The sequence below is a fragment of the Anser brachyrhynchus genome (assembly GCF_964034855.1).
Source record: "Anser brachyrhynchus genome assembly, chromosome: 29".
In the NCBI taxonomy this organism is placed as follows: Eukaryota; Metazoa; Chordata; class Aves; order Anseriformes; family Anatidae; genus Anser; species Anser brachyrhynchus.
This window is the reverse complement of record NC_137722.1, coordinates 1,828,264-1,853,335: the sequence shown is the minus strand read 5'-3', so window position 1 is coordinate 1,853,335 and position 25,072 is coordinate 1,828,264. Positions and strand designations below refer to the sequence as shown.

The window sequence follows — 25,072 nt, the reverse complement described above, 5'->3', positions numbered from 1 at the left end:
CCTGAGGCCACCTTTGGGGACCCTGGGGCCACTTTGGGAACTGTGGGGACAATCTGAGGCCACTTTGGGGTCCCTGGGGCTACCTTAGGGAGCCTTGGGCTACCTTGGGGACTATGGAGCCGCTCTGAAGCCAATTTTGGGATCCCTGGGGCCGCCCTGAGGTGACATTTGGGGACCCTGGGGCCACTTTGAGGGTTATGGGGCCACCCTGAGGCCACCTTTGGGGTCCCTGGGGCCACACTGGGGACCCTTGGGCTACCTTGGGGACTATGGGGCCACCCTAAGGCCACCTTTGGGGACCCTTGGGCTACCTTGGGGACTGTGGGGCCACTCTGAGGCCACTTTGGGTTCTGTGGGGCCACCCTGAGGCTACCTTTGGGGACCCTGGGGCCACTTTGGGAGCTGTGGGGACAATCTGAGGCCACCTTGGGGTCCCTGGGGCCACCTTGGGGCCACCTTGGAGACCTTGGGGCCACCCTGAGGCCACTTTGGGGACCCTGGGGCCACTTTGGGAGCTGTGGGGACAATCCAAGGCGACTTTGGGGTCCCTGGGGCCATCCTGGGGACTATGGGGCCACTCTGAGGCCACTTTGGGATCCCTGGGGCCACCCTGAGGCCACCTTTGGGGACCCTGGGGCCACTTTAAGGACTATGGGGACAGCCTGAGGCCACCCTGGGGACGCTTTGGGGCCCCTGGGGCCACGCTGGGGACCCTTCAGCCCCCAAAGGGGAAACTGAGGCAGGGAGCGGCGTGGGGAGCCCCCCCTTTGCCACCCCCAGATAAACGCTGGGGGCCAGCCCGGGGGGGGGGGGGGGTTGGCCAGCCCCCAGCCCCCGCTCCTCCCCACCGCGGAGGCTGCCCTGTCCCCCCCCCGGCCCCGAGCCTTCGTCCTCCTCCTCCTCCTCATCCTCCTCCTCCTCCGTCCCGGCGCTCCGCAGCCCCCGCACGCATCCTGCCAGCTCCCTGCCTGCGGCCGGAGGCACCCATGGGGCTGGCGCCGGGGCCACCAGGTGGGTGCTGACCCCCCCGCCCTGCACCCCAGGGGGTTGGGGGGGGGATTTTTTTTTGGGGGGGGGGGGGCTGGGAACCACCATCACCATCCCTGTGTCCCCCCCCCCCCCCGCGATGTCCCCTAGGTGCCACCGGGCACAACCTGAGCTGCGTGTCCTACAAGCACCCCAGCGTGCGGGGCAGCCTGGGGGGGGGCACGGAGGTGGGGGGGGGGCCCAGCACCGTCCGCTGCCCCCCCCGGCAGTGCTGCATCGGCATCTGGAACCGCAGCCAGGCGCTGGTGCAGGGTGAGGGCCCTGGGGGGGGTCTTACTGGGGGGGGGGGAGAAGAGGCTGGGGGCCTGATCCTGCCCTGGGGGGGGGGAACCAGGGAGGGGTGAAGGGGCTGGGCCTGATCCTGCCCTGGAGGAATCAATGGGGGGGGGGGGAAGGAGCTGGGCCTGATCCTGCCCGGGGTGGGGTTCCAGAGAAGGGGGGGGGAAGGGTCTGGGGGCCTGATCCTGCCCTGGGGAGGGCTCCAGAGAAGGGGGGGAAGGGTCTGGGGGCCTGATCCTGCCATGGGGGGGTACCGGTGGGGATGGGGAGGGGCCGGCGCTGGGCGCTGGGGCCCGATCCTGCCCTTTCATCGCAGCTGGGGGGGGGGTGAGGGGGGGGGCCGGGTCCGTTCCCAGCTGCCGCCTGACCTTGGCCTTGAGAAGTGGCTACGGCAGCGCTGGGCTGGATCCCAGCCTGGGGGGGGGCGGGGGGGGGGCAGGGGCTGAGGGGGGGTCCCGGGGACAGGAGGGGTCCCAGGGAGGGGGGGGGTCCCAAGCTGGGGGTCCCCTGCAGCAGGTAGAGGAGGGGAGGGGGGGGTGTTCCTTGGGGGGGGGGTCTCTGGGGGGGGCCCCCAGTGATGTCGCCGCTGTCCCCAGGGTGCTGGGGGGGCGGGGGGGCCGCCTGCCCCTCGCCTTGGTGCGCCCCCAGCCCCGCCGGCCCCCCCGGGGCCGCCGTCCTCGTCTGCCTCTGCCACGGCCACCTCTGCAACGGCAACGCCAGCGGGAACGGGGGGGCCCTGGGGCTGGGGGGGCCCCCCCCGGCCCCCGGTACTGGGGGGCGCTGGGAGGGTGCTGGGGGGGGGGGGGGGGGGGGGGGGAGTGGGATCCGTGGGAGGGAGCCTGGGAGCTGCGGGGGGTCTGGGGGGATCTTTGGGGGATGGGGGGCACGTGGGGGGGGTCAGCTGGGGGGGGCAAGGGGGGGACCCATGGGAGATGGGGGACACATGGGGGGGGCTCAGAGCTGGGGGGGGGTATGGGGGGGACCCATAGGGGACCCCAGGACCATCAGGGACCCATGGGGGTGGGGGACACATAGGGGGGGCTCAGAGCTGGGGCGGGCCTGGGGGGACCCATGGGAGATGGGGGACGCGGGGGGGGGCTCAGAGCTGGGGGGGTATGGGGGGGACCCATGGGGGACCTTAAGAGCTTCAGGGGACACGTGGGATGTTGGGGGGGGGCCCTTGGGTTGTGGCACCCATGGGGGGGTGAAGACCCACGGTGGGGGGGCGCAGGACCCAGTTTGGGGAGGGGGGGGGACCCCTGAGGGTGACCCGGGACCCGCAGGGGACATCCACGGGATGAGGGGACCCGTGGGTGGCCCCAAAGCTCGGGCACTGGGGTCCCCGCCAGGCTGGGGGGGGGGGCCCTGGGGAGGGGGGGTCCTGGTGGTGGGGGGGGGGTCGCGGTGTCACCCCGGTTTCTGTCCCCCAGCTCCCGGCCACGTGGCACCCGCGGGGACGCTGTGGCTGTGGGGCGCGGGTCCCCTCCTGCTCCTCTTCCTCGCCTGCCTGGCCGTGCTGGGTAGGGCTGGGGACATTTTGGGGGGGCCCCCGGGGGGGGGGGGGCCTCTGGGGCACCGCATCCCCTTGGGTGCCCGTGCCCCCCCGTCCCTGGGTGCGGGTGTCCCCTGCTGTCACCTCCCGGTGTCCCCAGGGCGCGGGGCGCCTCGGGCACGGGGGTCCCCACGTGCCACGTCCCTTGTCCCCTGCTGCCACGGCCCCGATGTCCCCAGGGTGGGGGGGCTCCTGAGCGTCCCCAGGTCCCGCACCCTTGGGTGCCACGTCCCTGGTGTCCCTGTGTCCCCAGGGTCCCCGTGTCCCCAGGGTCCCCATCGTCCCCCTGTCCCCATCCCAGGGCTGCGACGGGCGAGGGCGCAGACGGAGCGGCCCCCCCGGGGACGTCGGGGACTTGGGGCCCCCCCAGCGCCCCCCAGCCCGGAGCTGCCCGCGCTGCGCTTCCTGCAGGTGGGGGGCACCCACGGGGTGGGGGGGCACCCACGGGGGGGGGAGCAGCTCGGGGGGGGAGCAGCTCGGGGGGGGCCCGATGAAGGCCAGGACTGGGGAGATGGGGCTGGGTGACGCTGGCGCTGGGGACACCCATGGGTGCCTGGGGATGGGGTGTCCCTGAGCGTGGGGGTCCCCAGGGATGGGGGGAGCCCATGGGTGCCTGGGGGTGAGGGGACCAGGGGGTGGGGTTCCAGGGGCTGGGGACACCCGTGGGTGCTTGGGGATGGCGGATCTGTGGGGTGGGGGTGTCAGGACCCATGGGTGCGTGGGGCTGGGTGACCCCTGGGCTCAGGACACCCATGGGTGCTTGGGGATGGGGGATCCCTGGGCTCAGGACATGCATGGGACTGGGTGACGCCCGGGCTCAGGACACCCATGGGTGCATGGGGATGGGGGATCCCTGGGGTGGGGGTGCCAGTACCCATGGGTGCATGGGACTGGGTGACCCCTGGGATCAGGACACCCATGGGTGCAGGGGGAAGGGGGATCACTGGGGTGGGGGTGCCAGCACCTACGGGCGCGTGGGGCTGGGGAGCCCTTGGGCACAGGACACCCATGGGTGCCCGGGGACCTGCAAACACCGGTGGGAGGCCGGGTGCTGGGCTCCCCGGCGGCGCGAACCGCCGGCACCCATGGGTGCTGGGGGCGCAGGTGCTGCAGGCGGGGCGCTTCTCGGCGGTGTGGCGGGGCACCCTGCAGCAGCGGCCGGTGGCCATCAAGGCGTTCGCGGCGGGGGCGGCCGGGCGCTTCGCGGCCGAGCGGGCGGTGCACGCGCTGCCGCTGATGGAGCACGAGAACGTGGCGCGGCTGCTGGGCGCCCGCGGTGCCGGGCCCCGCGCCCGCGGGGGGCTCCTGGTCCTGCAGCTCTACCCCGCCGTGAGTGGGCACCCGTGGGTGCTGGGCTGGGTGGGGAGGGGGGGGTGCTTGGGATGATGGGGGGGCGGTTAATGGGTGTGCGAGGTGCTGGGGGGGAGTGCGGGCTGCTGGGGGTGTTTGTGCATGGGTGTGCAACACAGTGGGGGGGTGCAAGGGGTGCTGGGGGTTGTGCATGGGTGTGCAACACGCAGGGGGGTGCATGGGCTGCTGGGGGGGTTGTGCAACATGCTGGGGTGTGCATGGGCTGCTGGGGGTTGTGCATGAGTGTGCAACATGCTGGGGGGGCATGGGTGTGCAACACAATGGGGGGGGTGCATGGGCTGCTGGGGGTTGTGGAACATGCTTGGGGGGGGCATGGGTGTGCAAGGTGCTGGGGTGTGCGTGGGCTGCTGGGTGTATGTGTGTGTATGGGTGTGCAACATGCTCGGGGGGTGCATGGGCTGCTGGGGGTGTGCGTACACGGGTGAGCAACACGCGGGGGGGTGCACGGGTTGCACACGTGTGCGTGAGTTGCTCAGGGTGCACGCGGGTATGCAGCGGCTGCTGTGGGTGTGCACGGGCTGCGTGGGGTTCCCGTGGGTGTGCAAGGGCTGCTCGGGGCGCACCCCCACATGCACAGGCTGCTGGGCACGCACGCACGCGCGAGCACCGCCGCGGACACACGCGGCCGTGCCCGAGCCCTGCTCCTGCAGCTGCACACTCGATGGGGGCTGCGGGCCGGGCTGCGCACCCACGGGTGCCACCCGCGGCCCCGTCCCCGTCCCCAATCCCTGTCCCCGTGTCCCCAGGGCTCCCTGCGCCACTTCCTGCGCCAGCACGTGGGGACGTGGGCCGGCAGCGTGCGCCTGGCGCTCTCGCTCGCCCGCGGCCTCGCCTTCCTGCACCAGGAGCTTTGGCGCGACGGTGAGCGCCCCGCGCAGCCCCCCCGGTGTCACCGCGCCCCCACCCCCGTGACATTTCTCTGTGTGTCCCCCCCCACCCCGTTCCCCAGGCCTGTACAAGCCCAGCGTGGTGCACCGCGACCTGAGCAGCCAGAACGTGCTGGTGCGCGAGGACGGGACCTGCGCCATCGGGGACTTCGGGCTGGCGCTGGCGCTGCCGCCCCGCGCCCAGGCTGGCAGCGGCGGGCACCGCGCCGTGCCCATCCGCAAGGTGACGGGGACGGGGACGGGCACCGGGACGGGGACGGGCACCGGGACCCCCCCCTGCGCTGCAATTTGGGGTGTCGGGGGGGCAGAGTGTGAGTGCAAGCACGGCCCTGGTGCAAGCCGGGACCTGCGAGCGCGGTGCTGGTGCAAACGGGGAGCTGCGTGCAGGCAGAGCGGTAGCGCAAGCTGGAGCCTCCCGCGTGTGCGAGCACGGCCTTGGTGGACGTGCGCTGGGTGCGCGTGCAAACTGTGCACATGTAAATTGTGCATGTGCAAATTGCACTTGTGCAAATGTGGCCCCTGTGCAAGCTGCGCCCTGATGCGAGCGTGGCGCTGGTGCGAGCCAGGACCTGGTGCACGTGGCTGTAGTGCAAGCCCTACTTCTGCGCACGTGCAAGTGCGGGCCGGGTGGGAGACGGTGCGGGGTGGGCCCTGGTGCGTGTGCAAGCACGGCCCTGGTGCAAGCACGGCCCCAATGCATGCATGGTGCCGATGCAAGCACAACCCTGGTGCAAGCATGCACCTGGTGCAAGCACGGCCCTGGTGCAAGCACGGCCCCAGTGCATGCATGGTGCCGATGCAAGCACAACCCTGGTGCAAGCATGCACCTGGTGCATGCACGGCCCTGGTGCAAGCACGGCCCTGGTGCATGCACAACCCCGGTGCATGCATGGCCCTGGTGCATGCACGCCCCCGGCGCCCGCCCGCCCGTGGCGCTCGTGCGTGCACAGCCGTGGTGCGAGCGGCGTGTGCGGGCGCAGGCGGGCACCCAGCGGTACCTGGCGCCCGAGATCCTGGACGAGAGCCTGGACCTGCGCTCGTGGGGCCGGGCGCTGCGGCAGGCCGACGTCTACGCCCTGGCGCTGCTGCTCTGGGAGATCCTCTCGCGCTGCCAGGCCCTCAGCCCCGGTGAGCACCCTTGGGTGCCCCCCCCCCCCCCACCCCGGGACCCTCTCCCCGCCCCGAGCCCCCCCGCTGACCCCTGGCCCCCCCCAGGAGCCCCCGTGCCCGAATTCCGGCTGGCGTACGAGGCCGAGCTGGGCGCCAGCCCCACGGCGGCGCAGCTCCGGCGCTTGGCCGTGGACGAGCGGCGGCGCCCGCTCATCCCCCCTGCCTGGCACCAGGTGAGACCCCCCCCCCTCCCCACCTGCACCCATGGGTGGGGGGCCCTGGGGGTGTCCGTGCATGGGAAGGGCCCTGCAGGGTGCCCGGGGTGACCCTACAGACGGGGGGGGGGGGGGGGGGGGGCTGCCCAGGGGGCACATGGGTGCTGGGTGCCCGCTGGGTGACAGTGCCCAAAGGTGCCCAGGGGTGTCCCGGGGGGGTCCCTATTTGGGGGTCCCTGCCCATGGGTGCCCACATGTGGAAGGTCCCTGCTGTGTTCCCACACCCATGGGTGCTCCGGGGGGGGGGGGTTCCTATTTGGGGGTCCCTGCCCTGGGGTGTCCTGGGAGTGTCTGGGGTGCCCAAGGACTGGGGGGGGTTCCCTACCCAGGGGTGCCCTTGGGTGCTGTGTCCCCAGTGGGTGCCCACACCCAGGGGTGCCCCGGGGGGGTCTCTACTGGGGGTCCCTGCTCAGGGGGTGCTCAGGGTGCCCAAGGACTTGGGGGGGGTGTCCCTAACCAGGTACCCAGGGGTGTCTGGGGGTGCCTGGGGGTGCCCATGGGTGCTGTGTCCCCGCTGGGTGCCAGTGCCCAAGGGTACCCCAAGGTGCCCCAGGGTGCCTGGGGGTGCCCCAGGGGGGGTCCTTGTTTGGGGGTCCCTGCCCTGGGGTGTCTTGGGGGTGCCCAAGGACTGGGGGGGGAGGTTCCCTACCCAGGGGTGCCCTTGGGTGCTGTGTCCCCGCTGGGTGCCAGCGCCCCAGGGTGCCCCAGGGTGCCTGGGGGTGTCCCAGGGGGGTCCCTATTTGGGGGTCACTGCCCAGGGGGTGCCTGGGGGTGCCCAGGGTTGCCCCAGGGGGGGTCCCTATTTGGGGGTCCCACCCTCGGGCCCCCAGGGGGTGCCCTCAACCCGGGGGCGCCCTGCACCTGCTGGGTGGGGGTGGGGTGTTGCCCACCCCGGTGGGTGCCCCCCCCCTGAAGCGGGCCGTGTGTGGGGGGGGGTGGTTTCGGGCAGCCCCCGGGGGCGGTGCAGGAGCTGCTGGAGGACTGCTGGGACCCCGACCCCGAGGCGCGGCTCTCGGCCGAGCGCGCCCTGCAGCGCCTGCAGCGCCTGGCCCCGCGGCGCCCCCCCCCCCCCGCCCGAGGCCCGCCCCCCCGCGGCCCCCGAGGAGCTGACGAGAAGGTGGGGGCCCCCCCCCCGACCCCCCCGACCCCCCCCCCCCCGAAGCCCCCTCCCCCGAAAAAAAACGGGGAAACTGAGGCACGGGGGGGGGGGGGGGGGGGGAAGAGAGGCCACGCCCACGTGGGAGGAGCCAGCGGACGAGGCCACGCCCCCGCCCTCAGGCCACGCCCCCCCGCCCTCAGGCCACGCCCCCCGCCCTCAGGCCACGCCCCCGCCCTCAGGCCACGCCCCCCGCCCTCAGGCCACGCCCCCCGCCCTCAGGCCACGCCCCCCGCCCTCAGGCCACGCCCCCCGCCCTCAGGCCACGCCCCCGCCCTCAGGCCACGCCCCCCGCCCTCAGGCCACGCCCCGCCCTCAGGCCACGCCCCCGCCCTCAGGCCACGCCCCCCGCCCTCAGGCCACGCCCCGCCCTCAGGCCACGCCCCCGCCCCTCAGGCCACGCCCCCGCCCTCAGGCCACGCCCCCCCCGCCGCTTCCTGCCGGGAGGGGCCGCGCCCGGAGCGGAGGCGGCGGAGGTGGGAGCGGAGCCGCCGGGACCCCCCCCCCCCCAGCGCCCCCCTCCCCCCCAAACCCCCTGCGCCCCCCCCCCAGCGCCCCCAAATCCCCCGCACCCCCCTGCGCACCCCCAAGACCCCCCGTTTACCCCCAGAACCCCCCTCCCCCCCCCCCCGCACCCTAACCCCCCCCCAGCACCTCCAACCCCCCCCCCGCCCCCAAATCCCCCGCCCCCCCCCGGGCACCCCCGTACCTCCCTCGCACCCCAAAATCCCCCCGTGCACCCCCAGCCCCCCCCCCCCCCCCCGTAGCCCCCAGCCTCCCGGAGCCTTGACCCCCCCGTGCCCCCTGCACCCCCAAATTCCCCCCAGCCCCCCCCCCGGGACCCCCAAATGCCCCTGTGCCCCCCCGTGCACCCCCTGCGCCCCCCCATGCCCCCCCCCATAGCCCCAACTTCCCCTAACCCATGCCCCCCCCCATGCCCCCTGCACCCCCAAATCCCCCCCAGCCCCCCTAAAGCCCCCAGGGCCCCCAAATCTCAATTCCCCCCCCCCCCCGTATCCCTCCCTGGGGTGTGGGGGGGTCACAGCTGCCCCCCCCGACCTCCCCTGACTCAGTTTCCCCCTGGAGGCCGGGGGGGGGCCCCACTCACCCCCTGTGTCCCCCACCCCCAGGTCCCGGAGCTGCCCCCCGCCATGTGGGACCCCCACGCAGGTAAGGGGGGGGGGGGGCACCAAAACAAAGGGGGGGGGCTTCACCCCCTGCTCCTGCCCCCCCCCCATTAATAGGGGGCGTCGGGACCCCCCTTAACCTTCTCTTTTCTCCCCCCCCCAGGGCAGCCGCCCCCCCAAAACCCCGTGTACCCCCCGCAGCCCCCCCCCCTCCAACCCCGCCTACCCGCCCCCCCCCTCCTCCTACCCCCCCCCCCGTAGCCCCCCCCTACCCCTCGGGCAGCCCCCGTACCCCCCCGGGACCCCCCTGTGCCCCCCCGGCGCCCCCCCGTACCCCCCCGGCGCCCCCCCGTACCCCCCCGGCGCTCCTCTGCCCCCCCCGGGGTGCCCCCCCCTGCAGCCCCCCCCCTTCGGGGTGCCCCCCCCTGGTCCCCCCGGGGCTGGACAAGAAGGCGGCGAAGAAGCTGAGGAAGAGGATGAAGAAGGCTCAGAAGAAGCACAAGGTGGGGGGGGGGGACGACACGGGGGGCCGGCAGGGGGGGGAATTTGGGGACCCCCCCGGTGCTCACGGTGTCCTGGTGGGGGCGTGGGGGGGGATTTGGGGACACCCCCCCTGGTGCTCACGGTGTCCCGTTGGCCCTGCAGCGCTCTTCGTCGTCGTCCTCCTCCTCCTCCTCCAGCAGCGACTCCGACTGATGCCACCCGGGGCCACCCGGGGCCACCTGGGGCCACCTGGAGCCACCTGGGGCCACCCGTGTCCTCCTGTGACCACCCGTGACCACCCACGTCCTCCCGTGGCCACCCAGGACCACGGTGTCCTCCTGTGACTACCACGTCCTCCCGTGGCCACCCAGGACCACCCGTGTCCTCCTGTGGCCACCCATCTCCAGATGTGACCACCCCTGACCACCCACGTCCTCCCGTGCCCACCCGTGTCCTCCTGTGGCCACCCGTGATGACCCGTGGCCACCACGACCACCTGGGACCTCCCGCGACCACCACGATCCCGTGGCCACCACGATGTCCATGACCACCTGGGACCTCCCTTGACCTCCTGCAACCACCCGTGGCCACCCACGACCACCTGGGACCTCCTGTCACCACCCATGACCACCGTGATCCCTGTGATCCCCGTGGCCACCTGGGACCTCCCAGGACCACCGTGACCACCCGTGACTACCCATGACCACCTGGGACTTCCCATGACCTCCTATGACCACCCATGGCCACCCATTGACCACCCATGACCACCCATGACCACCTGGGACCTCCCATGACCACCCATGACCACCCGTGACCACCCATGGCCACCTGGGACCTCCCGTGGCCACCCACGACCACCACAATCTCCATGACCACCCATGACCACCCATGATGACCCATGACCACCCATGGCCACCCGTTGACCACCCATGACCACCCATGACCACCTGGGACCTCCCGTGGCCACCCACGACCACCACGATCTCCATGACCACCCATGACCACCCATGATGACCCATGACCACCCATGGCCACCCGTTGACCACCCATGACCACCCATGACCACCTGGGACCTCCCATGACCACCCACGACCACCACAATCTCTGTGACCACCCATGACCACCCATGACCTCCTATAACCACCCATGGCCACCCGTGACCACCCATGACCACCCGTGACCACCCATGGCCACCTGGGACCTCCCATGGCCACCTGGGACCTCCCATGGCCACCCGTTGACCACCCATGACCACCCGTGACCACCCGTGACCACCCATGGCCACCTGGGACCTCCCGTGGCCACCCGTGACCACCACGATCTCCATGACCTCCCATGACCACCCATGACCCCCCCGATCTCCCCCTGACCCCCGCGCTCACCCACGGGTGCCCCCCCGCGCCCCATCATGCCCATGAGGTCCCCGTTCCCATGCCCCCCCCCCCATGCCCCCTCCCCCTGTGGGCCTGGGGGGCCCTGGGGGGGGGGGGTTGGGGTCGGGGGGTGCCGCGCGGTGCGACGGGTGCCCCCCCCCGCCCCCCAATAAAGCCCTGGGACCCCCCCAAATTGTGTCAGCGCCTCCTTTGTGCCGGGGGGGGGGGGCGGGGGGGTGTTGGGGGGGGGTGATGTGCACTGACCCCATGGGGGGGGGGGGGGGGTTGGGGTGGGAGCTGCCCCCAAACTGCCCCCCCCATTGCCCCCTCCCCCTCCTGCTCCCCGTTGCCCCCCCCTTTGCTGTCCCAGCCCCTGTTGCCCCCACCCTCCATGGCCTCCCCCTCCCCTTATTGCCCCCCCAGCCTTGTTTCACCCCCCAATTCTTATTGCCCCCCCAGCCCCCCTTATTGTCCCCCACCCCTTATTGCCCCCCTTTATTGCCCCCACCTCTTATTGCCCCCCATCCTTATTGTCCCCCATCCCTTATTGCCCCCTCTTATTGCCCCCTTTCTTTATTGCCCCCCATTATTACCCCCCACCTCTTCTTGCCCCCCCTTCTTGCCCCCCTTTTTGCCCTCCTTAATGCCCTGTCTTATTGCCCCCACCTCTTATTGCCCCCCTTCCTTTACTGTCCCCCCTTCTTGCACCCCTTCTTGCCCCCCTCCCTATTGCCCCCCCTTCTTGCCCCCTTTCTTTACTGTTCCCCCTTTATTGCCCCCCCTTTCCTTATTGCCCACCCTTACTGCCCCCCCCTTATTGCTCCCCACCCCTTATTGCCCCCCCTTTGTGCACCCCTCCTTATTGCCCCCCCTTATTGACCCCCTTTCTTTATTGCCCCTCTTCTTGTCCCCCTTCTTGCCCTCTTCCTTCTTGCCCCCCCCTTCCTGCCCCCTTTCTTTCCTGCCCCCCCTTTATTGCCCCCCTTCCTTATTGCTCCCCCCAATTGCCCCCCTTTCTTTATTGCCCTCCCTCGCTGCCCTTCTTCTTGCACCCCCCTTATTGCCCCCCCTTATTGCCCCCCCTTATTGCCCCCTTTCTTTATTGCCCCCCATTCTTTATTACCCCCCTTATTGCCCCCCCATTCTTTATTGCCCCCCCTTCTTGCCCCCCACCTCTTCTTGCCCTCCTTCTTGCCCCCCTTTCCTTATTGCTCCCCTTACTGCCTCGCTGTTATTGCCCCCCCTTATTGCCCCCTTTTCTTATTGCCCCCCCTTACTGCCCCCCATTATAACCCCCCACCCCTTCTTGCCCCCCCCTTCTTGCCCCCCTTTTTGTCCCCCCTTCTTTATTGCCCCCCTTATTGCCCCCTTTCCTTATTACCCCCCCTTATTCCCCCCCTTCTTTATTGCCCCCCGTATTGCCCCCCTTTCCCTATTACCCCTCTATTTGCCCCCCTTTTTGCCCCCCGTTCTTTATTGCCCCCCCTTCTTTATTACCCCCCTTATTGCCCCCCTTATTGCCCCCCTTTCCTTATTACCCCCCTTTTGCCCCCCTTCCTGCCCCCCGTTCCTTATTGCCCCGTTCCTTATCGCCCCCCTTCCTGCCCCCCCTTCTTGCCCCCCCCCTTACCCCCCCCTTCCTGCCCCCCCCCCCGCTGCCTCTCTACCCCCGGCCCCTCCTCTCTATGCCCCTGGCGGGCTCAGCCCCGCTCCCGACACCGCCCCGGGGGGGGGGGCGGGCCGCTCTAGCCCCTCCCCCGCTCGCCTCGCTGGTTACGCGCCGCCGTTTCCGGGTCGGGGCGGGCGTAAAGCGGCCGCTCCCGCCGCCCCCGCCCAGAGCCGCCGCGGCCGCCGCAGCAGGAGCAGCCGCCGCCCGCCGCCGCCCCCCCCCTCCCCGCCGCCCGCCGCCGTCCCGCCCGCTCCCTCTCCCCCCCCACCTCCCTCCCCTCCTCCCCCCCTCCTCCTCCTCCTCTTCCTCCTCCTCCTCCTCCCGTTACCGGCGCCGCCGCCGCCGCTCCAGGTAGGCCCCGCACCCCCCCCCCCCCCCCTTCCTTTAACCCCCCCCCCGCGCGCCCCGTCACGATCGTTTCTCGCCGGTTCTCCCCGCTTCTCCCCGCTTCTCCCCTCCCCGCCCGCCGAGCCGCGGCCTCGCGTGGCGCCCCCTGCCCGCACGGCCCCGGCCCGAGCCCGGCCGCGCCCCGCCGCCAGCCCGGGGCCTGCCCGAGGCCTACTCGCGGCCTAGGCCGCGGCCTGCGCGCGCGGTGCGCGGGGGGGGGGGGGGGGGGCTGCCCCTCCCCCCTTCCCCTCCCCCACCCCCCCGGTTACCGGAGCTCCCCTCCCCTTTTTTTCTTCCCGGGGGGGTGGCCCGGACGTTTTAAACCTATATTTTATTTTAATTTTTTTTAAAACGATTTTTTTTTCGGAGCTTTTTTTTTTTTTCGGTTTTTGACCGTTTTCGTTGTTTTCTGACGTGTTTTTTTTTGGCCGGTTTCCCTTTTTTTTTTACTAGTTTCCCTTTTTTTTTCTTTTTTTCGCCTAGTTTCCTTGTTCTTCCCCCCCTCCCCCTCCTTTTTTTTTTTAATGAAGGATCCGGGCCGGAGGCGCTGCTACGGGGGGGGGGAGCGGAGCCCTGTGCCCCCCCCGCCCCCCCCGTTCGGGCCCAGCCCCGAGTCCCGGTTTCCCCCCGGGGGGGGCTCCCCAGGACCCCCCTTTTGGGTTCGAGCCTCGCTCCCAGCCCCCCCCCTGCTTTCCCCTAGGCCTCTCCCCCCCCCTTACCCCCGGGGCCTCCCCCCCGTTGTTTTTAAACCCCCCCCCCCCCGGGATCTCTGCTCCCCCCCCCCATGGGGACCACCCCCCCCGGCCCCATTCCCGTCCCCAGCACCCCCAGCCCCAATTTCCCCCCCCCTAAAAAAAAAAACCCGGCCCCAAACTGGGAGCAGGATCCGGCCCCCACGTGCCCTGCCCTGCCCGGGGCCAAGGAGAAGTTTGGGGGAAGTTTTCCCAGCAGGGCCCCCCCAGGGCTTGGGGGCTCCCCCCCCCCGGGCTCGGGGCCCCCCCCCGGGGTCCGCCTGCAGCTTTTTGTCCCCACGGACGCGGGCCGGACCGGCCGCGGCTCGTTGGACCGGCAGGACGGCTGCTGGGCCGGCTAATTAGCGCTAACGAAGGCGGCCGAGCGGCTGCCGGGAGGAGGAGGAGGAGGAGCGGGGCTGCAGCCCAGCGAGGCTCCCCCTTTTTTTTTGTTTTGGGGGGGTCTCTCCCCTTTTTGGGGGAGGCCCCCCCCTTTTTTTGGGGGGCATTTCCCCCTGTTTGGGGGAATTCCTCCTTCTTTTGGGAGCCCCCCAACTGCTCAAATCCCCCCCCTGCCGGGCTCGGGGCTCTCTGGTCCCAGCCCCGCTCCCCCAAACGAGGCTCGGGGCTGATCCGGTGCCAACTTTTATGGGGCCAAAAGGAGCCGATTCGGTGAAAATCACCGGTGGCAGCGATTTTCCCCTAAAAGAGCGTTCCCCCAGAGCTCGGCACGGCCCCCGCAGGATTAATCCCTCCGCCCGGCTCTTTTATTTTTTCCTTCCCCGGCCTTGCTTAAACTTGGAGGCGCCGACGGAAGCGGAGAGCGGCCCAAAGGGGGTTTATTTGGGGTTCAGCTGCTTGGGTTTTATTTTATTTTTTATTTTTTAGGGGGTGGGGGGGGATTTTTTGGGCGGCTTGCCGAGCCCCGCCGCGCTGTTTTGCAACCGCTCCGGTCGCAGGTTGGTTGTAACCCGGCCGGGCGCTCGCGTGGCCTTGGCCTGCCTGGAGGAAATGGGCTGGGAGCCGGCCCCAGAGGCCGCTCAGCACCTCCCGCGGCCCGGAGAAGGGATTTTTTTTAATTTTTTTTCTTTTTTTTGGGTTTTGTTTTAACCCTGAGCGGGTTAAACCGAAGGGAAGCGGGGCCGTGGCTGCCGGGGGTGTGGGGGGAGCCCCTCTCCGGGTTGAGGTGCGGAGGCTTCGAGTCGGGGCAAGTCCCGGGGCTGCAGGAGAAGCCCCCAAAGCAGGGGACGAGCGAGGGTGGCCCTTGGGGGGGGGCAGGTGGGGGCGCAGCGCCTGGCCTCAAACCCCCCCCGCCGTGGGGGCGAGGAGCAGCCTGCTGGGGCTCTGCCCTCTCCCAGGCACCTTGGGGTGGGGAACGGGCCCTAAAAAGTGCCGGGGGGGGGGGGGAAAAACCAAACTCGGGGGCTCGAATCTCTTCGGGATGGGGCCTGAAATGGCCGGGGGGGCGCCTCAGAGCCGACCCTTCTCTCCCCCCCCCCCCACAGCTCCCGCTGCCCCGCCGTCGCAGCCCGACCCTCCGCAGCGCAAGATGGACACCGGCGTCATTGAAGGGGGATTAAATGTCACGCTCACCATCCGGCTACTCATGCACGGAAAGGTACGGCGCCCCCCCAAACCCCCCCCCAGCCCCCAAACCCTGGTGGGGGGGGGGCAAAACCCCTCCGGCCCCGCTGCCGCGGCTCCCCGCGGCCCCGGCGCTGCCGCCATTAGGCGAGGAATGCGCTCCTTGGCACCCGGCCGGGCCTCGGGCAGCTCGTGACGGCCGCGGCAGCGCTCCGAGAGCGCGGCAATAAAAATAACCACGGGGAAAGGGGGTGGGGGGGGGGGTTGGGGGGTTGGGGGGGGGCTGCGGGTGGTGCTGGGGGCCCCCGAAATGAGCCCCGCGTGGGCTGCGAGGCGGGGGCTGCCCCCCAGTTGAGACTTTGTGCTCTTGGGGATGTTTTATCCCCCCCCCCGCACTGAGCGCTCCTAACGCTGCTTTTGTTTCCCCCCCCAGGAGGTCGGGAGCATCATCGGGAAGGTAAGCGAGCAGCAACCCCCCCCGACCCCCCCCCACTCCTCTTTTTGCCCGTTTTTCCCCCAAAACAGCCGCGCTAACCCCTCTCCCTTCTCTCCCTCCTGCAGAAAGGGGAGTCGGTGAAGAAAATGCGCGAGGAGGTGAGCGCCGGGGCTGGGAGGGGGGGGGGTGCCCGGGGGGGTGGGGGGGGCCGGGGGGGCCGCGGCGGCGGCGGCCTTGAAAGGAATTTTCCGGCGCGCGTCCCCGGCAGCAGATGGAGCCGGCGGCGGGCGCGGGGCGTGCTGGGAGTTGTAGTCCTGGCGGGGCGGGGAGGCGGCGAGGCTAAGATGGCTGCCCCGCGCCGCGGGGAGGGCCGGGGCTCGGCGCTGGCGCCGCCGTGCTTCTGTTTTAGTTTTGTTTTTAATTCTTGGCTTTTTTTTTTTTTCGTTCCTTCTCCTTCCCCGCAGAGCGGCGCTCGCATCAACATCTCAGAAGGGAACTGCCCCGAGCGGATCATCACCCTCGCCGGCCCCACCAACGCCATCTTCAAAGCTTTTGCGATGATCATCGACAAACTGGAAGAGGTGCGTCGCCGCCGTCCCTTCACCGCCTCCCTGCACGGGTTTCCCCCCGTGAAGACGCCGGGCAGGGCTGGCTCTGCCCCCCCCTGCAGCTCCTGGGGGGCCGGGAGCACGAGGGGAAGCTTTGTTTTTTTTTTTTGGGGGGGTGGCCGGGCTCCGTTCCGCACGGGCTGGCGGCGTTGGCCCGGCCGAGGCGGATCTTTGCCCTGCCCCGCGTGGGGTCAGGGTGCAGGGTACAGGCAGCGGCGCTTCCCTCCTGCCTGCTCGCTGTCCCTAAGCGCCTGCTGGCCGAGCCCTGGGGCCCCGTGGGGACTCGTGGGGCTTGCAAACGCCCTGTGGCCACCACCGAGATGGCTTCAGACGGGAGCAGGGCTTCGGAGCCGTGCTTGCTTTGTTCTCCTGGCCTGCCCTGCTGCCTCCCTGCCCGCCTCGGGGTGCGGCGGGGGCTCAGCTTCGCCTCCGGCCCCTCTGAGGAGGGCCCCGGGGGTGCCGCGGCGCTGAAGGAGGAGCCGCATCCTGCCCCGCTCCCGTGGAACCGCAGGTTGAGTTGGGGGGGTGCTGGTCCCAGAGGGCCCAAATCCCGGCTGCGGGCGTTAAAGCCCTCGAGGGCTGCGGGGTGAGGAGCTTTTGGGCTTCTCCACGGCCTTTGGAAGCGGGGAGCTCCCCTCGCCTGCTGCGGGTACGGCCCCTTGCCTCTCCCCTCTCTTGCGGGGCGCAACTCCCAGCGCCCTCACCCCCATTTTAATTTGGGGCCCCTCTTTGGAGGAGGCGGCCTGATGCTGGCAGATGTGTCCCCCCCCCCCCTTTGCTCGGCTGGATACCGAAAATTTCTGAGCCCTGAGCTGCTGCCGTGTCCTGGGAGCCCTCCCGCGGGCTCAGCCCCGTCCAGGCGCGGCTCTCGCCGCTGCCGCTCGGCTTCTCCTTTAGTAGGTCAGCTCAGCCCTCCCGGCCTCCCCTCCCCCTGCGCCCATGGCTGCTGCTCTCTGCGCAGGGCTCGTTTTCCCCCCGGCTGCTCCTGCCCTCACCCTCGTTACTGCTCCTCGTTACGGGGGAGGCTCTGAGATAAAAACCAGGAGCTGTCTGCAAGGAGGGGGGGGGTGCTGAGCCCCCAGCCCCGTGTCCCTTCAGCGCAGCGGGTTCCCGCTCGGCTGTGGCCGACCTCTCTGGTGGCCAAAAACCTCCGCGGTGGTTTACAAACCCCGCATTTCCACAGCCGCAGCGAGCAAAGGGGTTCACCTGCCCGCTCCCACCCCAAAAACGGGGCTGTGGCGATTCCACAGCTGACAAAAATCCCCGAGAAACGGGGCCCGGGGAGCACCTGGGGGTGCTTTGGCCCAGCTTGCCCCTCGTATCTCCTTCCTCCCCGGCCCTCCGGCGAGGGTCCTGAGCCCGGCCGGCCCCCCCCTGAGCGCCTCCCTCTTCCTCGCAGGACATCAGCAGCTCCATGACCAACAGCACGGCCGCCAGCCGGCCCCCGGTCACCCTCCGGCTCGTGGTACCCGCCAGCCAGTGCGGCTCCCTCATCGGCAAAGGGGGCTGCAAGATCAAAGAGATCCGAGAGGTAGGTGCTGGCCCCCCCTTGGGGGGTGCAGAGGGGGCAAATCCTCGCGTTGGCCCCCCCCGGGGCGGCGGCGCTTGGCCTTTGTGAAGAGCTCGGGGTATTTTTAGCGCTCGTGAAACTGAGACCCGGGGCACGGCCTCCGCTTCCTGGCAGCGCCCCTCGGAGCTGGGCGCTTGGGTTCCTGCCCCCCCCGTTCCCCCAGCTCTAAATTCCCCCCCTCTCCAGGCCCTTTTCCCAGCTGGTAGCAGGGGGGGGGCTGCGTGCCATCAGCCTGCCAAGCCCCCCCAGCTCCCCCCCCTTGAGGAAGGCACGTAATGCCGCTCAGCGCCGGGTGCTGCTGACCTGCCGCCGGGATTAACCCCGGGCTCGGGTCCTGGGGAGAGGCTCCCGCCCTGTTCCTCCTCCTCCTCCGACCGAATTATTTCCAGCTGGGATTAACGGGCTTTATTTTGGGGGAGAAGGGCGAAAAGGGGGGGGGCGCTTTGGGCTATGTATAACTCGGCCACGAGGCCGCCGCGCGCGGTGAGCTCAGCGCCCTGCCCGGCTCTCTCCCCGGCTGTTTTGTTTTTTTTTTTACCGCGGCACTTTTTTTTTCTTTTTTTCTTTTTCTTTTTGCAGAGCACGGGGGCGCAGGTGCAGGTGGCGGGGGACATGCTGCCCAACTCGACCGAGCGAGCCATCACCATCGCCGGGATCCCACAGTCCATCATCGAGTGCGTCAAACAGATCTGCGTCGTCATGCTGGAGGTAGGGATATCCCGCTGCCTCCCCCAACTGATGGAAAAACCCCCCCGAGGGCAGGGAGGAAACCCCCCGAGGGCGGAGAGGAGGCTGCCGGAGGGATAAGGGGGGGGGTCGGGGGTTAAAACGCGCGGCTCGGAGCCCCTTAAAGCGGGCTCGAGCCCGGTCCTCGCGACCCGCTGCCCGCTCGCGGCTCTGTCCCGCGTGGGGATGCCGAGTGGCACTATCCTGCCGCTCCAGCGCTGTGCCCCGAGCCTCCCTCGCGTGCTCCCTGCTTGGAAAGGGGGGGAGGGGAGGGGAAATAGGATTATTTTGCGGTCCCGGGGGGTCGCGGGGAGGGGGGCGGCTGGCGGTGGCGGCGCTCGGTGCCTGACCTGCCTTCTCCGCCTGTCCCCCAGTCTCCCCCGAAGGGCGTCACCATCCCGTACCGGCCCAAGCCATCCAGCTCTCCCGTCATCTTTGCAGGCGGTCAGGTAAGGCCTCTCCTCTGCTCCTGGGGTGCGGGGGGGGGAGCCAGGGGGGGCTGTTTTGGGGTGCCTGTTGGGGGCCGTCGGCGCGCACTCAGCCGCTCCGCGTGCCTTGCCCGCCTGCGCCGCTGCCTCGGGGCCTCCCCGAGCCCTGCTCCGAGCCTTCCCTGCTGAGCTGCGGGGCGCAGGAGGGCGGAGGGGGGGGGTGTGGGGGTGTGGGGGGGGGGCAGATTTGGGGAAGGGGGGGGTCGGGGGGGTGCTGGCAAAACTGTCCTGGAGCCACCGGGCCAAGTCCCGGCGTGGTGGTGGCTGGGGACGGGATCGGGCCGGGGCGAGCAGCGGCCGGCTCGGGTCTGTGCCCCCCCCCCGCCTCGGTGGGGGCACCGTGTGCCTCATGTGGGTGATGCCCCCCCCCCCCAAGCCTGAGGGGGGGGGGGATTTGGGGTTCTGTGCTCTCCGGGGCTGGCTTTTGGGGTGTCCCGTGCCTTGGGGGGGGTGGGGTGGGGGGAGCTGAAAGGCCTCATCCTGATGGGGGGGGGGGGGGGGAGGGCGCCAGGTAGGGCTGTAGCCACCAGGGGAGGGGGGGCCCAGCCCCTCCTGCGCCGATCCCAGGGGAGCCGCTTGCTCCTCGGGGGGGTCTGCCCCGTGCCACCCCCTGGCCGTGAGCCCCAGCGCTGCTTTCGCAGGCGACAGGGCCCCCTCGGGACCCTGCTGGAAAGCCCCGAGTGCCCCCCCCAGCCCTTTGGGGACGCGCTGGTCCCCGCTGGGCGAGACAGGAGGGTTTTTTTTTGGGGGGGGGGGGATTGGGGTCACGGCTCCCGGGGCTGCCGCACCGCTGGGAGCACCAGGGCGACTCGCAGACGCATCCGCTGCCTCCGTGTGCTGCCAGGGAGGGCCCCCCCCCGGGGGTGGGGGCACGATGAGGTTGGGGATGGGATTGGGGGGGTGTAGGGGGGGGAGAGCCCGGAGTGCGCCCCCCCCCCTTGCTGCCAGCCCCGAGGGTCCTGCTAGGGCAGAGCCACGGCCACGCGGGCCGGATCCAGCGCTGTGGCCGCGGGCTGGGGGGGCTGGGGGGGGTGGGGGGGGGACTGCAGCCAGCTCCGTACGTGGGGGGCTGCCCACGGCGCCCCCCCTTCGCCCCCCCCCCTCCTTGGAGCCGGGCCTCTGCGTGCCACGCTCAGCCGGGGACGGAGCTGCTGCTGTCCTCCCCCCACCCCTCACACCCCCCCCTCGCCCCGGCGCCCCCCCCCCTCGCCCTCCCTGCCTCTTCCTTCCTCCCCTCCTCCTCCTCGTCAGCCCCCCCTCTCTCCGACAGCTTCTCCTGCTGCTCTGCCCCCAGCGAGGGGGAGCGCTGGGCATCGCCCCCCACCCCCCCCACACCCCCCGGTGCCTTTTTGTTGCCGGGGGGGTGGGGGCGAGGGCTCTGCCGTGCGCCCCCCCCCTCCTTCCCCCCCCCCCCCCCCCCCAGCACGGGAGCCGGCTGCCGTTCCCCCTTAGAGCAGTGAGGAGCAGGCTCCCGCCGGCCACGCATCTCTTCCCTCCCCCTTCCCCCTTTTTTTCCGCCCCCCCCTTCACCCCCCCCTCCCCCCCAATCTTCCACCCCTCTCCCCCCACCCCCGGCCCGGGCCCAGCCCGCCTGGGGGTCGCGCTCCGTCCCCCGCAGCTCAGGGCCGTGCGTAGCTCAGGGCCCCCCCCCCCCCCACCACCACCACCTCCACCTCCGAAAGCGAGAGCCGACGGGGGGGGGGGCGACGGTGACTTTTTTTTTTTTATTTTTGGCGTTAGCGGAAGGTTTTCGGATTGCCAGCCCTGGAGACTGAAGCCCTCTAATTTATCCACAGGACAGGTACAGCAGCGGCAGTGCGAGCTACCCCCACACCGCCCCATCCATGTGCCTCAACTCTGACTTGGAGGGACCACCTCAGGAGGTGAGAGGGGAGTTCAGTCTCCACGGCCCGTTCAATCCTTGGCCTCTCTGAGACTGCCAACAAGGGTGGCATTTTCCCCGTCCCTGCCCCCCCAAAATAAAAATCCGACGAAATGATGATGATGATTAAAAAAAAAAAAAAACGATAAAAAAGACCCCCCTCTCCCGGTGGCTTTTTGCGCTGCGGACTCCTGTCCGCGCGGGACCTCGGGCGCTGAGCCCACCAAACCTCTCCTCACGCAGGCCACCCGGCAGCCACTGCATGGCAACGAACTTGGGCCAAGTCCAGCCTGGGCTGCAGTTCTTCCGGTGACCTGGAAGTGAGGCTGTGTACCCCCCTCTCCCCCCTGCCTCTCCCGACCCCCCCCCAACCCCTACACCCCCCCTTTTTTTTTGCCCGCCCCCCCCTCACCCCCAACCTTAGCCAGCCAGGCCCCCAGCCAGTGACTCGCCCTTTCTGGGTAGCTGCAGGAGGACTCGGCGGTCCGTGGCTGTCCCCCTAACCTCGAGGCGTGGAATTGGCAGGTCAGGCACTCAGCCCCCGCCCCCCCCACGCCCCCCCCCACGACCCCGAGCGCCTCTCTTTTGCCTTGAGCCGCCCCCCCCCGACTCTTTGCCTCGTCTCTAGCAGCGGTAGCCAGCTCCGGCAGTAAACCTCTAGCTTGGCCCGGCGACATTTTTTCCTAGGCGTGCGGAGTGACGAGAGGACTCGCAGCGGGACTGTTGTTGTTTTTTGTTTTTTTTTTGGGGGGGGGGGCTGGGGGGGGCCGGGGGGACGCTGCTGGGGCCGGGGAAGAAGGACGGGGCCGGGAGCTAGCAGGGCTGGCGGGCGCTGGAGACCCTCCCCTGTCGGCGAGGCGGGGGGCGCAGGGCTAGGAGCAGTGTCGGACTCCACCACACCATACATCTTCTCCATCAAGATCCCAGCCGTTCCGTTCGTCTGCCACCTTTTGATTTATTTTATTTTTTTTTTGGGGGGGGGGACGGCGCCATCCTGCCCACTCCCCTCCCCGTAACCGCCACCTAAGGCCAATCCGAGCGATTTTATTTTTTTTTTTTTTCCCTCCCTCCCCCCCCCCACCCCGACCCCGTCTAGAGACCGCTTGGTACAGCACTGTCCGTCCCCCTGCCTCTCCTGCCCCGCTCCCCCCGCCCCGGAGAAGTCTCCCCGTGGCTCTCCGCCTGGCTAGCTGAGATCTGCCCCTGGGTGGCTGTCCGATGGTCGTTAATAGGAACTCTTTTCCTCCTTTTGTAGGCCTATACCATTCAAGGACAGTATGCCATTCCACAGCCAGATGTAAGTTTTTGTTTACAACTTCTTGTCTCGAAATCCACCCCCCTTTTCCCTCCCCACCTTCCGAAATTTTTCTCCCCGCTTCGTCAGCTCGGCCTGAAAACTCCCCCCCCCCCAAAAAAAACTCGCCGCTCGCCCTCCTGCAGCCAGCTTCACCTGGTCTCAGAGCTCTCCTCTTCCTCCTCCTCCTCCGTCTTCTCTCTGACGCTCCCCTCCTCCTTTTTTCCCCTCTCTCTCTCCCCGGCTTGGCATTTCACACGAGCTCCGGCTTTCCCTCCCCTCCCGAATTCGGCACCGAGCCCCCCAGGGGGGAAAACAAAAACAAAATAAATAATAATAATAATAAAAACCCACCACAGCGCATGATGGCGACAGGCCTCGCTGTCACCGTGGCTCTCCCGGGGCAGGGGACGGCTGGCCGCAGGTGGTAGCGAGGGGGGGGCATGGATCTGGCCCACCCCAGGCTGCTGCCAGCCTGTGGGGGGGCTGCTGGGGACGGGGGTGACGGTCTGGGTGCCCCCCCCCACCTTTGGGTGCTGCCCCCGGCTTCTTTGGGGACCTCTGATGTTGTGCTCGTCCCTCGGGCTCGTTGCAGGCTTGGCGGGGGTCCCGTGGCAGCCTTAGAGCAGCGAGGGGGGGCTTTAATGGGGGGGGTGGGCTCTGATGGGGGGCTGTGATGAGGGGGGGCTCTGCCAGGCCAGGAGGGGAGCCAGGAGGAAGCCGGGCTCGGGGCTGCGTCGTGGCTCCAGGCTCCATCCCGCCCCCCCCTTCCATCGCATCGCTCTGCCCCCCCCGCATGGTGTGGTGCGAGCACCCCGCGGCCTCGGCCCTGCTGCTCCGCTCTGCTCAGCTCCCCCAGCTCCTCGGGGAGGGGGGGGGGGGAAACGGGGGGGTGGGCGCAGCACCCAGCCCGCTCCCAGCCTTTTGGGGGACACACACACACACACACACACGCCGCCTCGGTGCCCGCTGCGAGTCCCGGCCCCGCAGGGCTGGGGCAGCGGCTAACAGCAGCCTTTTTTTTGTTTTTTCTCTCTTTTTTTTTCTCTCCCCTCTAGCTGACCAAGCTGCACCAGTTGGCAATGCAACAGTCACACTTTCCAATGTCTCATGGCAACACTGGATTCAGTGGTACGGAAACTCCTCCTCCTCCTCTTCCTCCTCCGTACGCTAGCGCGCGCCGAAGGCCGGCCCGGGAGCTTCGGCTCCCTTCTAGCGGGGTCTCTGCTTGGGGCTCTCAAAAACCAAAAAAACCAAACAAAAAAACCCCCCAGGTAACGATTTTTGCCGATTTTTGTCGGGCCCAGCAGGCAGGGGGCCTCCGCGCCGCTTCCCTTCCTCCGCACCCGGAGCCGAGCCCGGCCCCGCAGCACCCTTTCTCTCGCTCCCCTCCGGCTGCTCCAGGCCCGAGCAGGCAGCTGCTGGGTTGTGCCAAATTCGCTGTAGGCTCGCTAAAAGACGGCTTTTTTTAAAAAAAAAACACGCCGCCCCCCCCCCCCCGGGGGCTCTAAAGCTGAGGCGGCCCCAACTCATTGTCGCTTGTGTCTTAACAGGCATTGAATCCAGCTCTCCAGAGGTGAAAGGCTATTGGGGTAATGATTAAAACACAAAATCCTGTAGTTCTTCTCCGGGGTGTCGGTGCTGACCGGGGTCTCCCTGCGAAGCGCCTTGCCCGCCTTGGGTTTTTATGGGGGGGGGGGTGGGTTTTTTCGGGGGGGGGACACGACACGACGGGGGGCGCAGGAGGGCTGCGGGTGCCGGCTGCCTTGGCCACGCACGCCCCAGGAGGAGTCAGCTCGGTCTCTGGACAGCGGAGAGCAGAATTGAGGTGGAGGGCTCAGCCGCTGGGCGCCCGATGCTCTTTTTTTCTCTTTTTTTGGAAAGCTTTGGGCACCGGGGGGGGGCCCAGCTCCCCTTTTACCCCCCCCCAGCCAGCGGCTGACCCCTCAGGCCAGGGGGAGCGTCGCCCTCACCGGCACGGCCACGCCGCTGTGCACCCCCTGCCAAAAACACCCCCTCCCGGTGAGGTCTCGAGGTTCCTGCTGCCACCCCGTAGCAGGGGAGAGGGGGAGAAATTTATTAATAATAACAGCAATAATTAATTAAATGCCCGAGCAGCCCCGCCGTGCCCGCCCCGGTCGGCGTAGCGCTGCCCCCGGGGGCGCTGCTCCGGGACTGTCGCCACGGGGAGGAAGAGCCCGTGGTGACAAAAACTGGGGGGGCAAGATGGGGGTGTGGGGAGGGTAAAAATTAGAGGGAGGGGGCGCTGGGGAGTTGGGGGGGGCTCGAGTAACCTCACCGCTTGCTCTGCCCCTTCCCCTCCTGCCCGAGCAGCCCCGGAGGTAGCCGTGAGGCCAGCAGCGAGTGCTGGTGGTGTCGGTGCCCGTGCCCCCCCCGCCGTGCCCCCCCCCTCACCTCACCCCCCCCTTTTTTTTTCCTCCCCTCTCTCTTTTAAGCAGGTTTGGATGCGTCTGCTCAGACCACCTCTCACGAACTCACCATTCCAAATGATGTGAGTGGCGGCCTGGGGGCGGCGGGGGGGCGCGCCGGGCCCTTGGGGGGGGTCCCTGATGAAGGCAGGGCAGGATGACCCCCCCCCCACACACACTTCAAAGGGGGCTCGCGGCAGCCCCACAAGCGAGGGCCGTGCCCCAAACCGGCTCCTCGCACCCCTCTGCCGTCTCCCCCTCCTCCTCCCGGCCAGATTTAGGGCAGATTTTGCTCATTTTCCTGGTGTTTTAAATCTTTTTGGGGAGGTTTTTAAACCCCCCAGCCCCGTCCCTGCAGGTGACCCCCCCCCCGGTAGTGGGCAGGGGAGGGGGTCGGGGGTGCCCTGACGGGGGTCAGGGTGCACCTAATGAAGGTCGGGGGGTGCCCTAATGAAGGTGGGGGGTGCCCTAATGAAGGTCGAAGGTCGGGGGGTGCCCTAATGAAGCGCTAACGAAGGTCAGGGGATGCACCTGAAGAAGGTCGGGGGTGCCCTGAAGAAGGTCGGGGGTGCCCTAACGAAGCCAGCCGCTAACGAAGCCGCCTTCTC

At 69.4% G+C, this 25,072-nt stretch overlaps 2 protein-coding genes across 22 annotated transcripts in view; both read left to right on the top strand.

Annotated features, from left to right (window-relative positions):
- Positions 1–481: 481 nt before the first annotated feature.
- Positions 482–10,130, top strand: AMHR2 (anti-Mullerian hormone receptor type 2). Of its 4 annotated transcripts, none has more exons than XR_013942579.1 (14): positions 482–1,011; positions 1,138–1,299; positions 1,923–2,093; positions 2,757–2,846; positions 3,180–3,289; positions 3,983–4,207; positions 4,996–5,110; positions 5,199–5,359; positions 6,117–6,264; positions 6,352–6,479; positions 7,471–7,638; positions 8,808–8,847; positions 8,968–9,307; positions 9,450–9,591. XR_013942579.1 is itself a non-coding variant. In XM_080570864.1 (14 exons), the coding sequence occupies exons 1-14, from the start codon at positions 987–989 to the stop codon at positions 9,698–9,700; spliced, it is 1,746 nt and encodes a 581-aa protein (XP_080426990.1). In that variant the 5' UTR covers positions 562–986; the 3' UTR covers positions 9,701–10,130. The 4 variants fall into 4 exon arrangements, 3 of the variants coding, with proteins under 3 accessions (XP_080426990.1, XP_080426989.1, XP_080426988.1); XM_080570864.1 differs by lacking the exon at positions 8,968–9,307 and adding an exon at positions 9,665–10,130 and having other exon boundaries at positions 562–1,011; positions 9,450–9,616; XM_080570863.1 differs by lacking the exon at positions 8,968–9,307 and having other exon boundaries at positions 562–1,011; positions 5,199–6,264; positions 9,450–9,490.
- Positions 10,131–12,385: 2,255 nt separating this feature from the next.
- PCBP2 (poly(rC) binding protein 2) overlaps positions 12,386–25,072 on the top strand; it is a 16,490-nt gene continuing 3,803 nt past the window's right edge. The window contains exons 1-15 of one of the 18 annotated variants that reach the window (XM_080570851.1): positions 12,388–12,680; positions 14,953–15,065; positions 15,465–15,488; positions 15,593–15,625; positions 15,932–16,048; positions 17,475–17,606; positions 18,225–18,353; positions 18,746–18,820; positions 20,656–20,742; positions 20,985–21,050; positions 21,213–21,266; positions 21,997–22,038; positions 23,094–23,166; positions 23,589–23,627; positions 24,495–24,547. In XM_080570851.1, coding sequence (XP_080426977.1) covers positions 14,997–15,065; positions 15,465–15,488; positions 15,593–15,625; positions 15,932–16,048; positions 17,475–17,606; positions 18,225–18,353; positions 18,746–18,820; positions 20,656–20,742; positions 20,985–21,050; positions 21,213–21,266; positions 21,997–22,038; positions 23,094–23,166; positions 23,589–23,627; positions 24,495–24,547 — 993 coding nt within the window. In that variant the 5' untranslated portion in view covers positions 12,388–12,680; positions 14,953–14,996. Of the gene's footprint in view, positions 12,681–14,952; positions 15,066–15,464; positions 15,489–15,592; positions 15,626–15,931; positions 16,049–17,474; positions 17,607–18,224; positions 18,354–18,745; positions 18,821–20,655; positions 20,743–20,984; positions 21,051–21,206; positions 21,267–21,996; positions 22,039–23,093; positions 23,167–23,588; positions 23,628–24,491; positions 24,548–25,072 lie in introns of all 18 variants that reach the window. The other 17 variants (XM_080570841.1, XM_080570854.1, XM_080570853.1 and 14 more) reach the window with 17 other exon arrangements.